Consider the following 14,501-nt stretch of genomic DNA (forward strand, 5'->3'; position numbering starts at 1 on the left):
CCGGTGATATTATTTTTTTTTACATGAATGCATATATATATATATAAAATATGTCACGATAAAATGCAGAAGTATGTATTTTGTATATACATAAATGCAAATATATTCATAAATCAAAAATAAGTATATATGTGCAGATTCGTTCGCTAAGAACAAATAACATAGAAAATGTTTTATCAATTATATGATGATTTGATTTGTTGTATTTAATTAATTGTAGATATGTATGCATAGTTGCGCTTATGCATACTAATTGTAGATTTAAAGCTCCTTTTGCTTTAAATATAAAAGATGAAGAAAAAATATGTAGGTCTTTATATATAATATAAATTATGTTTTTCTTTAATATTGCATATGTACCTTTATATGGGTATATGAATGCATATATGTGTGTATTTTGATACAATTGTTACTATGTATAAATTCACTTAAGAGATACTTTTGATTTTATTTTTATTATTTATATTTTTTTTAAATGTCAGATTTTCATTCATATATCATTGGTTTTATTTATAAATATAGTTTCTATAACATGTTGTACTATCTATAAATTAAACGATGATTACCTTTGTTTTTATGATGTTTACCATGTCTCTTATTTTAATATATAACTTATGATTCATTTTTTTTATTCAATATATGTTCATTTAATGGATAGAGTATAACACGCAGATTTTTATGCATAGAAAGATGCATTTTCCCATTTGTATACATTATATTTATAGTTATTAGATAAATAATTAAACATATATGTATATAATATTCTGCATTGAGCTAACTCGAAAAATATATCTAATTAAGACTTATAATTTTACTACTATTTATATTTCCTAAATTGTTATTGTAACTTTGTATTTTATGTATGGAGGAAGGAATAATATATAGGAAAAAAAACGAGTGCATTTAAAAATATGCATGATATAATATTTTATGGGATTATAATTATAACGATAATAAAAAATATATGTTCCCCCACTTATTCATCTTTTAACTGTTTTTTCATATTGTTTATTTAAATACCAAAGTAATTTATACATAAATTAAAAATATGAAAGTAAAGAAAATTAAAATAATAATTCTTTTAAAATACATATATTAAAAATTTGATGTTTTTTGAGTCATTTGAATATTGATATTTTATAGAATAAGTAATAGTATTAAATAAAAAAGTGTTTTATGATAATTGCGAAAAAATTAAAATCCGAAATAAAAAAAATTATGTTAGAAACAAAATGTAAGAAAACATGAAATGGAGAACAGTTTAAATAATAATATAAAATAATAGCATATATAAAATAAAAAATATTTACTATTCTAGAAAATAGTATAACGGTATAATATCTATTACATAAGAAAGAACGGTCCATATGCACGCCGTAATTATTTTTGAAAGTATAAAAATAGATAATAAATTTTTTTATACTTTGCAAAAATTATTATAGAATATAAATATATTTTTATATCGTATAATACTTTTTTTATATAATTTATTCTTATTTATATTTTTAATTAATATTTTATATACAAAAGTATTTTGTTGAAGGCTTTGGTGTTATGAAATATATTTATACATAATATATAGATATATTTTCATTTAGTAAATATTATTATTGTTTTATTTTTTAATTCACTATAAATTTTGTACATACATACTTATATATAATACTATTTATATTTTTTTTAATAGTTTATTATTGATTCTTTGTATTATTTTTATATATTTTTTATTTTAAATGTATGTAAACATATCCTATACATGTATAACTACATTTGTATATGTATGTATCTATCTATATATATAATATAATATGTACATTTAGTCACGTATGTTGCTATGTGTATATAAAATTGCTATATTCCGTTGATATATATTTTGCGTATTTATTTTGTAATAAATTAAATATGTACATTAATACTGCATACATTATATTTTTATAATGATAGAAATTAGGTTTTTATTAATATATATATATCGTTACATTGATATTTTAAACGTCATATAACTATGTTTAGAATAACAATCAGGCATATCTGCCAACATGTTTTAATTTATTAAATTATTCAAAGAATGTATATGTATATATATGATTATACTATATATAAGCATTAAACGAATTTTAATTACATTTAATTAATTATTTAATTGTTTATTTACTGATTTTGTTTTTTGATGTTTGTTGCTTTTTTATATAATTTAGTGTATATATTATTATAAAAAAAGTCTAAATGTTGTAATTTGTTGTCCTTAAATATGTCTAGTAATTTTATAGGTATGTAGAATTTATGTAGTTATTCACGCTATAAAAGTACAGACTAAAATACTCACTTATTTTTAACGATAGACATATATTTATGGTTACACTTGATAATATATATTTCATTATATAATTTCTTAATACATTATTTTTCAAAATGGCGGAAGAAAAAAGTAATAATAATAGTATCAAACATGAAGTTGAGAAAGAGTTAAATAAGAAATCTACCGTTGAGCTGTTTAAAAAGATCAAGTCACAAAAGATTCCATTGTTTTTGCCATTTCATTCATTACCATCCAAATATAAGAAATTATTAGTTGTATCTTTTATATGTGCAACTATATCAGGAGCTTCGTTGCCTATTTTTATTTCGGTGTTTGGTGTTACCATGGCAAATCTTAATATTGGAGAAAGTGTGAATGATACTGTTTTAAAATTAATAATAGTTGGTATATGTCAATTTATATTATCATCGATTTCAAGTTTATGCATGGATGTTGTTACTACAAAAATTTTAAGAACATTAAAATTAAAATATTTAAAAAGTGTTTTTCATCAAGATGGAGAATTTCATGATAATAATCCAGGTTCTAAATTAACATCTGATTTAGATTTTTATTTAGAACAAGTAAATGCAGGAATAGGAACAAAATTTATTACAATATTTACATATAGTAGTTCATTTTTAGGTTTATATTTCTGGTCATTATATAAAAATGTAAGATTAACATTATGTATTACATGCGTTTTCCCAGTAATATATATATGCAGCTCTATATGTAATAAAAGGGTCCGATTAAATAAAAAAACATCACTATTATATAATAACAATACAATGTCGATAATTGAAGAAGCAATAGTTGGTATTAAAACTGTAGCAAGTTATTGTGGAGAAAGTGTAATATTAAAAAAATTTAAATTATCAGAACAATTTTACAGTAAATACATGTTAAAGGCAAATTTTATGGAATCACTACATATTGGTTTAATTAATGGATTTATATTAGCTTCTTATGCTTTGGGATTTTGGTATGGTACTAGAATTATAATACATGATATTAAAACTTTGAATTACGGTAGTGGCTTCAATGGAAGCGCAGTTATATCAATATTATTAGGAGTTCTTATAAGTATGTTTATGCTTACTATTATATTACCAAATGTTGCTGAATATATGAAATCGTTAGAGGCAACTAACAATATATATGAAGTTATTAACAGAAAACCAGCTGTCGACAGAAATCAAAATAAAGGTAAAAAATTAGATGATATTAAAAAAATTGAATTTAAAAATGTAAAGTTTCATTATGGTACTAGAAAAGATGTCGAAATTTATAAGGATTTGAATTTTACTTTAAAAGAAGGAAATACTTATGCATTTGTTGGAGAATCTGGATGTGGTAAATCAACAATTTTAAAATTACTTGAACGATTTTATGACCCAACAGACGGAGATATTGTTATTAATGATTCACACAGTTTGAAAGACGTTGATCTAAAATGGTGGAGATCTAAAATTGGAGTAGTTAGTCAAGATCCTTTATTATTTAGCAATTCTATTAAAAATAATATTAAATATAGTTTAATAAGTCCAAATAGTTTAGAAGCAGTAGAAAATGGGTTCGATTTTCGCGGAAATAGTGATTCTTCATTAAATAGAGATAATAGTAAAAATGGAAAGTGCACTAGTATTTTGGATGAAATATCTAAGAGGAATACAACTAGCGATTTATTAGAAGTAATATCGTCTATTAATTCAGTTGAAGATTCAAAAGTTGTAGATGTATCTAAGAAAGTCTTAATCCACGATTTTGTAGCATCCTTACCAGATAAATATGACACTTTAGTAGGTTCTAGCTCATCTAAGTTGTCAGGTGGACAAAAACAACGAATATCTATAGGTAGAGCTGTTATTAGAAATCCTAAAATTTTAATTCTTGATGAAGCTACATCATATCTTGATAATAAATCAGAATATTTAGTTCAGAAAACAATTAACAATTTAAAAGGAAATGAAAATAGAATTACTATTATTATTGCTCATAGATTAAGTACTATTCGATATGCTAATCAAATTTTTGTCTTATCAAATAGAGATCAAGAATCAACAGGAAATGATGAAAACAAACAAGGTGCTATAAATAGTAATAACGGAAGTGTAATAGTTGAACAAGGCACTCATGATAGTTTGATGAAAAATAAAAATGGTATTTACTATTCTATGATTCAAAACCAGAAAGTATCGTCAAGTGGAAATGGTGAAAATGACTGTGATAATAATAGTAGTGTATATAAAGATTCTGATACAGGTGCTGCTAAATCTGCTACTGATACAAATATGGATATTAACATAGATAAAGATTTCAATATTCGAAAAGAAAAAGAGATTGCAGATACTGATAAGCCAAGTAAACCATCATTCTTCAAAAGAATGTTTGGAAAGAAAGAGAAGAAACCTCCTAGCAATTTGAGTATGGTATATAAAGAAATGTTTTCTCACAAAAAAGAGGTTTTTATTATACTTTTAAGTACTATAGTGGCAGGTGGTTTATATCCATTGTTTGCCATATTATATGCAAAATATGTTGGAACATTATTTGATATCACAAACATGGAACATAATTCAAATAAATATTCTCTCTATATATTACTTATTGCTTTATCTATGTTTATTTCTGAAACGTTAAAAAATTATTATAATAATTTAATTGGAGAAAAGGTTGAGAACAAATTTAAATATTTATTGTTTGAGAGTATAATACATCAAGAAATTGGTTTTTTTGATAAAGATGAACATGCCCCTGGATTTTTATCGTCGCATATTAACAGAGATATACATTTGTTAAAAACTGGTTTAGTAAATAATATTGTAATATTTACGCATTTTATTATTTTGTTTATTATTAGTACGATTTTGTCATTTTATTTTTGCCCAATAATAGCAGGAGCTTTAACATTAGCATATACCATTACAACGCGAACATTTGCTATAAGAACACGATTGCAAAAATCTAAAGAAATAGAGAGGATTGGAAGTAAAAGAGATGGACAGTTTTCATATACTAATGATGAAGAAATATTTAAAGACCCTAACTTTTTAATTCAAGAAGCATTTTATAATATGCAAACAATTGTTACATATGGATTAGAAGATTATTTTTGTAAATTAATAGAAAATGCAATAGATTATGACAGTAAAGGGGATAGAAGAAAAATGATAGTTAATTCATTATTATGGGGATTTAGTCAATGTACACAATTATTTATTAATGCATTTGCTTATTGGTTAGGTTCTATTTTGATAGATCACCGTATTATAGAGGTTGATAATTTTATGAAATCTTTATTTACATTTATATTTACTGGTAGTTATGGTGGTAAATTAATGTCCTTCAAAGGAGATGCAGATAAAGCTAAAATAACATTTGAGAAATATTATCCTATAATGGTTAGAAAATCAAATATAGATGTAAGAGATGAAAGTGGTATAAGAATAAATGATCCAAATAAAATAGACGGAAAAATAGAAGTGAAGGATGTTAATTTTAGATATTTATCTAGACCAAATGTACCAATATATAAAGATTTATCCTTTAGTTGTGATAGCAAAAAAACAACAGCTATAGTTGGAGAAACTGGATGTGGTAAATCCACGATTATGCATTTATTAATGCGATTCTACGATTTGAAAGATGACCACGTTTTATTGGATAATCAACATATTGAAAAAGACAATAAAGATAAATCAAAGGATATAGAAATGCGTGATGCAACATCTATGAAAAATTTGAACGAATTGGGTAAAAAAAACGCAAATGAAGAATTTACTGTTTACAAAAATAGTGGCAAAATTTTACTTGATGGTATAGATATTTGTGATTATAACTTAAAAGATCTAAGAGGATTATTTGCAATAGTTAACCAAGAACCAATGTTGTTTAATATGTCTATTTATGAAAATATAAAATTCGGTAAACAAGATGCAACATTAGATGATGTAAAAAGAGTATGTAAATTTGCTGCTATTGACGAATTTATTGAATCATTACCAAATAAATATGATACTAACGTAGGACCTTATGGTAAAAGTTTATCAGGTGGTCAAAAACAACGAGTTGCTATTGCTAGAGCCTTATTAAGAGAACCTAAAATATTATTGTTAGACGAAGCTACTTCATCTCTTGATTCACACTCAGAAAAATTAATCGAAAAAACTATTGTTGATATTAAAGATAAAGCTGACAAAACAATCATTACTATTGCTCACAGAATTGCATCTATTAAAAGATCAAATAAAATTGTAGTTTTTAATAACCCAGATAAAAATGGATCTTTTGTTCAAGCCCAAAAAACACATGACGAATTGATTCGTGATAAAGATAGTGTTTATACGAAATATGTCAAATTAACTAAATAATCGATTGAAAATTTACAGATACATACCCCGATAATATGAATAAAAAACATATTGGTTGAAATATATTAATTCACCCTTGAATTCTGACTATAAAAAGAGTTCGTTTTTTCTTTTAATCGGCTATTGAAAAAGAAACAAAAAAAAATGAACTTATACAAGGTGATGAAATTAGATAATGTCATGGTTTCTATATAAAAGATAATTAATGTGAACAAATATGCCATCAAAATTATTTTTTGATGTATACTTTTAAAAAAATATTTTATATACTCTCTCTTTATATTTTCATGTATTTTATTTTTGCATATTTTGTTGTATTCACAATATATATATATATATATATATATATATATATATATTGCTTTATTGCCATTTTGTCTGTATAAGAGAGAAATTTTATGCACATTTGTTCGAATCTATAAATATTTAGCACCTGACAAATCCGATTAATGCGCAAAATACACATAATTTATATGCATATATTTCTCATTAAATTTTGTTCTTATTATTGTCTGTGTTACTGTATTTTTTTTCGCAAATAATATATTGTATCTAAAATAGCATATCGTTTTTTACCAAATAGTATATTTTTATGATTATCTAAATTTTAAACTATTTTTATTAAAAAAAAGTGATTTATATATATATATATATATATATATATATATATATATATGTAAAGGGAAGCAGGAATGATATTCCCAGTAAAAATAAATGAAAGCATGTAATTTTAGAATGGCTATATTATTATTGCACTATATTATCATATTGATATATTTGATCTCTTTTTTATTGGTAAAATCTGCTTATATAAGTTATTAAAGTTAATAAAAATATAACGAAATTATAATTTAATGTACGTCTGAAAAGAAGCATATACATTTAAACACGTTAGTTTGCATATGTGTCATATATAAATAAAATAAGTGATACATATCCAAGGAGTAAGCTCAATGAAAACGGGGGTGCTCATTGGTTGGCTTTGATGCAGTTAATTTCTCATATAGTGGAAATTATACATACCTTTTTCGAATATACACTTATGTTTACCAATTTAAAGAGTTAATAAAAAATATATATATAAAAAAATAAAATAATAAAATAAAATAAACGGGTTAGAAGTGCCCTTGAAATTGGGTGAAATAATGTAGAAACATAAAAAAGGGTCATAAAAAAATGAAATAAATATCGAAAATGATAATGCACACAAATGTATACATGCTTAAGGATAATAAAATTTGCAACAGCAAATTGTGGCCATTCATCCAAGCATTTTGCATATTTCATCATAATGTGGGGAGTGACTAATGTTTCCATATACAACCACAGTAGGTTTGGTTTTTAAAAATTGTGAAACAACTCTGTTAATATCTTCTTTAGTTACAGCATCAATAGCATCACATAATTGTTTTCCGGAAAGTATCCTATTTAGAATCATCATTTGCCTAGCTAAATCTTCCATTAAAATTGATTTATATTCTAAGCTCATCCACATAAAGCTTTTTAAACTTTTCTTAGCTCGATTTAATTCTTCATCAGTACATTTATTCATTTTATGAAATTCTAATGCCATACTATTAATTATATCTTTAGTATTTGCTGGATCTCCTGTAAAATATAATCCAAAAAGGCCAGTGTCTGAATGTTGGGTGCTAAAGGCCATGCAAGATTCTATAAAATTGTAATTATTTAAAACATTTAAAAATAATCGAGAATACATTCCTTTTCCTGGTCCACCAGTCGAAAAAGAACCACCACCACCCATCAAAGTTTGTAAAACTGTTAATGTAATCATATCAGATGTTTTCCACCCCCCTTTGGTTTCATATGCTATAGCAATGTTAGTTTTTTTTATATTTTTATCTTCAACACTTATAAAACCGCCAGTATAATTTGGAGTTACTTCTTTTTGTTTAATATATGGTATTGGGACATAATCTTGAAAAGCTCTGGAAGTCCATTTTGTTAATTCATTGTGATCAACATTGATACCAACTAATGTCATATTTTTAGGAGAAAAATGTTTTAACATAAAATTTCTTAAATTTTCAGATGTATAATTTTCTATGTTCGATTCAGATACATATAATTTATTACCTAGTGTATTATTATACCAAGCTGTATTATGCAATAATTCTGTTATATACATTTCATTATTCTCAAATAGTTTTGCTCTCATAGTATTTAATCTATTAACATTATTTTTCATTTCCCATGATAAAAAACGTGGAAATAAAACATTTCCTATTAATAAATTTATAACTATTGGCAAATATTCATTTAAGCATTCACATGTATATACAATATGTTCTCGAAAAGCATTACAACTAACATTGGCTCCTATCTTTTCTAAACTTTTTATGGCTCTTAAGTGGGATAAATGAGCAGTACTATGAAATGCCATATTTTCAATCATCACACTCATCCCCTGTTCATTTATTTTATCGTTTATTTCTTCATATCTAGACCCACATTTTATGTATAATCCTAAATAAAATCGTAATAAAATAAAAGTATGTAAAAGTGTATAATAAGTAAACAGTATATACGTTTGGGGCATATTATCAGAATCTCACTAAATAGTGTATATGTATGTGAAAGATAAATAAATGTGTACATGTGTTGGAATGAAATAACTATACAAAGGTGTGGATTATATGCTTAATATGCATCCACGTATTGTGTAAGTGTACCTATGGAACATACTCCACTATTTTTATTGGTCGAAATGATTTTTAAGTCATTTTCAAGGATAGAAAAATTTAATTTTTCATCAACTGGCTTATAAGGTGGTAAGTCCGACTCTTTAATTATAGAAACATTCAATGGTATATCTTTATATTTGTTTTTTTTTCCTTCATTAAAATAATAATAATCAAATTTTACTTCTTTTATTACGTCCTCTATTTGTTCTTTTTTAAATATAACCTTGCTAAAATCATGCTTATCCCCCGTGTATAATTTTTCTAAATTTGGATTTCTTTTTAACTTGGAAACATCATGACTATAGGATTTTGTACCCAATTTTGTTTTGTTAAGAACAAGTTTCAGCTTTTGTATATTTGTGTTCATTTTATATTATGCCTATATAATACTCCAAGCATGGACTTTGTTCCCACACAAAAAAAAAAGTATTTTAAGCAATTATGGATTTATGCTTATTATATTTTTTTATTATATAATTAATATACATAAGCAAATGAACATATGTAATTTGTTATTATTAACTTGAGAAGGTCTTTAAAAAATTATATAATAGCAATGCTAATTTTGTTCATACATTGTAATAATAATTATGTTAGAAAAAAAAAAAATAAACTTAGAAAAATAACTACGAAAATATAATTTCACCTTTTTTTCACATATATTTTTTTATTGATTATAGTATTTTAAGAGAATGAAATGTGCTAAAAAAAATTACATTAAAATGCGTAAAGTGAAAATGTAATAAGATATAAATATACAAAAAAGTGTATGCATACATATAATACAGCATATAAATATAATCAATTTTTTTTCGGAGCTTATCAAAATAAGCAAATCTCCAAAAACGAACAATATTTACATATTTATATAATAGAACAAAAGGATTATATTTCTTTTATATATTAATTATACATTTCAAAAAAATATGAAAATAAAATAAAAAATTCATGTGTATTGTTAATAGTTTTTTTATGTGAAGATAAAAATATATATATATATATATATATAGAAGTATTTATTTGAGGTTGTATTTAATTAAAAACTAAGAATTTTTTTCGAGGGAGAAAATAACAAAATATACTGTTTAATTAAGTTGTTATCCAGTTATTTTTCATGAAAATACTAAATTTTAAACTGAATATGTGTACAGATAGTATTTTTATCTCTTCATGCATAATTGTAACAGTGCTAAACATATGAGACAATTAAAGCTGTACATACGTATGTTTAGATATATGTTTGGAAAATAATTTTACAATTACTTATTTTCATATTTGTCATTTTTTCTAAGTTGTGAAATTTGCTTGCTTACCATTTTAAGCAATGCAATTTTCTATACACCCCTATTTGTTAACTTGGTTTAGCTAGTATGATGAGCACAAAAATAATAGTAAGTTTTTATTACAAAAATATGATTGAGTATCTATTATAAAATTGATTTATTAGAACAGTTATTTTAAAATGACTAGAAAAAAAGAGAAATAAAGATTATTTAAAATGTCGCAAAAAAAAGTACATAAAAAAAAATATTTTAAAGTAAAAAATGCAATTATTTTGATACTTGGATTTGTAAATTTGAAAATCAGAGAAACCATAATTGTGGTATTTTGATACATAACAATATCAAATATAATGAGTTAAAAAAGGGAATGATGAGCATTATAAAAAATGTGTACTTATTTCTAAAAGGAAGCCCTAATTGGGGTTTTGGAATGAGATGGTCTTTGAACCATTTGAGAGGATATGCAAAGGAAGGGAAATCAGAATTTTTAAAATGTTATGAAAAAAAAACAATGAATTTAGTTACTAACAAAATACGAAATAAAAATGTATTTGAAGATTATAAAAAAATGGAAATTGGAAAAGTTTTGATACTTATTTTAAATAATCTGAAAAATGGGATGATAGAAAAGGAAACTGGAGGGAATAAGAAAAAAATGAATAATAAAATAGAAAATATAATAGAGCATATTTTTAAAAATGATTTAATCATAAACAATTTAAATTTTATTCAGTTTAACATGTTATTAACTGTAATCCATAAAAGTGAAATAAAAGTAAAAAATGATATACTATTTTATATAGTAGTATTATTAAATAAAAAAATATTGTCTTTTTCAAATGATATAAATAATACAAACTCATCATGGATTAACATTATTAATTTACTTTCTGGAATTTCTAAAAACAATAAAAATCTTATTCATTTGATTCATAAAAATATTGGAAACGATTTTAATAATAACGAAAAGGAAATTGAAACGAAAAAATGTGGAGAAAGACATATGTTTGATTCATCATTTTCTGAAAAATTTGTTTATAGGATTATTAAAAATAGTTGTGATTATTCTATAAGAGAGATATCTTTATTATTACATAGCTGCTATTATTTAAATATAAAAAATGACGAAATATTTAATTTTATTTTTGATAAATTAACGAAAAACGATTATTATTTTAATAGTTTAGATCTACACATTTTTGTATATTCTGTGTATAAATTGAATTTACTCAGTTATGTAAATTTTTTGGAAAAAATAAAAAAAGACATTTTAAAAAATATAGATAGTTTTTCAAATAGCCAAATTATTAATATATTACTAGCATATACCCATTTTTTTCATTATTATCATTTGAAAGACAAAAAAAACGTTTTAGAAATAGATGAATTTATATCTAGTATATTTGATAAATGCATGAAAAGAATAATTTTTTTTATGAATAAAGAGTTTTGTAATTTTCTTAATTTTATTTTGCAAAATGATATTTATTTAGATAATAAGAAGAGACTTGAATTTTTTAGGATAACTTCGAGCTTGCTAGAAAACAAATATTATGAAAATAAATTAATTCTAAATAAAATGACAGACATAGATATTTTTACTATAGCCAATTTTATATATAAATATTTATATAATGATAATGGAATACTTCAATTAAAGGATGTTGCCTTTTATAATTTAGATAAATATATCATAGAATTAATAATGAAAAACAAAATTAAAGAAAATTTGTTAGCATATATTATACACTACTCTAGATGCAGAGTTATGTCACCTATTAGTATGAATCACTTGACATGTTTTTTGAAACACATTAATATAAATTTGTTAGAATTTAAAATGAAAGTAATTTTGCTCACATCTATTGATAGACTTATAGAGATAAATAAAAATAGTAGTAATGATAATAATTCAAATGAGATTACTGAAGAAACATATATTTTGAAATATTATCTTGAATTGCTGAAAGGAATTCACAAAGACTTAACTGATTATGTATTTACACGCGAATATAACAACAGTAACGAAAAAATTCATAATAATAACCATGGGGTTTCCATTGCGATAAAAAATATTTGCACACAAAATAAAAAGGAGCAAATTTCCACTATCGATATTAAGGAGATAATAAAAATAATTAAAAAAGGAAAAGATAATAATGAAAATGTTGCTAAAAAAAATGATAATATAATATCAAGGAGTCCCATTGAAAATGAAATAGAAAAAGTAAAAGAGACGGTTTTTAATAATTTGAATGAATATATAATAAAAAATGAAATAATAGAATTATTTCCCCAACTTTTAACGAATAAAACTATTGATATAAACATTTTAAATAAGATAGAATATATTGTAAATAAAGTTACGATTGAAATAAAAAATAATTTACTTGAAAAGAATATTGTAGAATTTTATGCCACAAGAAATAATATTAACAAACGTGAAAAAATAGGGTTATCTTTTTTGCAGACATTAAATTTGTGTAATGAAGGCATTTTTATTAAAAATAATAGTATAACCCAATTTGTAAATAATAAAAAGATAATATTAAAATATACAGAATACATTGACAAAGATAAGGGGAAATATATTAAAGACTATTTTAATTTTTATGTGCATATGCTTTTATTTGATATAAACAATAATTTACTATTTTTTGTGGATAATTTATTAAGAAAAATATGGACTGTTTTAATAAATAAATATTTTAATTATGAACAAAACATATTAAATGTTATTGACATTTATTCATCTATTATTAAAATAGATAAGAGTTATTACGATGTATATACGAATCATATTTATAAATTAATATTTCCCAAAATATTATATTATTATAAAAGCTTAGGATTTAAATATTTATCTCTTTTATTTTATTCTAATTTAATTCACATGATTTTACATATAAATCCACATTGTAATTATTCTATCCATGCTAATTTGTCGATCGAAATTTTGCTTAAACTGTTCGACTATTTTTTAAATTCGGTAGACGCGGAGGTGTATAATTTATTTAAATTAAACATTAAAGAGCTATCAGAATGCCATGAAAGAGATCAAAAAAAAATACAGAATTGCTTATTTTGCCCATCTTTAAATGAATTAATTTACATATATAGGACATTTTATTTTTTTCATTTTGTTGAATTATATAAATACATGAAAATATACCAACTGAAGCGTCTTTATGCCTTCTACAAAGTTTTAAATTATTACACCTTTAACGTTAAAAGGTTTTCAATACATGAGTTTACCCAAACCAATAAAGGTAGATATATAACACACATAGCTATATATAAATGTATATATATTTGTGTACGAATTCATATTATTTTTTTTATTATATCATTTTTTTGCAGATACTTCGAATACTCATAACTCCATCGTAAATTTCATAAATTCCCTTCTCAATAGAAATAAAAAAATAAATGTTGCATGTGAATATGTTGTTTTTCCATTATTTATAATCGACATTTTAATATATAAAAATTAAATTGCATGCTGCAATATTTTTTTTGGTTGCTTATTTGATTTTTAATATTTTTTGTGTGTGAATTGTAACCTTAAAACTAATTAATATAAGCTTTTAAATTGTAATAATAACTTATATATTATTATATGTAATGGTTAAATTTGGCAATGTTTAACAACAAAGCGACGAAAAAAATAAAAAAAGAAAAGTCATCTTAAAAAATAAAAAGGGTGAAGCCATTTAATACACATATGATTGTGTGTTATATATGGTGCACCCTTTTAAATAATAGTGTATAATTTTATGATACATAAAAAATAAAATGCTCATATAATAAGCATTTGTTAACGACATATACCTAACTATGT

At 23.1% G+C, this 14,501-nt stretch overlaps 3 protein-coding genes across 3 annotated transcripts; 2 read left to right on the forward strand and 1 right to left on the reverse strand.

The window, feature by feature from the left end:
• Positions 1–2,412: 2,412 nt before the first annotated feature.
• PBANKA_1237800 (ABC transporter B family member 1, putative) lies at positions 2,413–6,672 on the forward strand (the record flags this gene model as incomplete). Its single annotated transcript, XM_034566457.1, has 1 exon — positions 2,413–6,672. The coding sequence occupies one exon, from the start codon at positions 2,413–2,415 to the stop codon at positions 6,670–6,672; it is 4,260 nt and encodes a 1,419-aa protein (XP_034423052.1).
• A 1,261-nt stretch (positions 6,673–7,933) lies between these two features.
• On the reverse strand, positions 7,934–9,744 carry PBANKA_1237900 (mitochondrial-processing peptidase subunit alpha, putative; the record flags this gene model as incomplete). Its single annotated transcript, XM_034566458.1, has 2 exons — positions 7,934–9,159; positions 9,366–9,744. 2 exons carry the CDS (start codon positions 9,742–9,744, stop codon positions 7,934–7,936), a joined length of 1,605 nt encoding a protein of 534 aa, XP_034423053.1.
• A 1,286-nt stretch (positions 9,745–11,030) lies between these two features.
• Positions 11,031–14,154, forward strand: PBANKA_1238000 (heptatricopeptide repeat-containing protein, putative; the record flags this gene model as incomplete). The annotated part of the gene is made up of 2 exons (XM_034566459.1): positions 11,031–13,929; positions 14,021–14,154. The coding sequence occupies 2 exons, from the start codon at positions 11,031–11,033 to the stop codon at positions 14,152–14,154; spliced, it is 3,033 nt and encodes a 1,010-aa protein (XP_034423054.1).
• Positions 14,155–14,501: the final 347 nt, after the last annotated feature.

This window comes from Plasmodium berghei, assembly GCF_900002375.2.
Source record: "Plasmodium berghei ANKA genome assembly, chromosome: 12".
Lineage (NCBI taxonomy): Eukaryota > Apicomplexa > Aconoidasida > Haemosporida > Plasmodiidae > Plasmodium > Plasmodium berghei.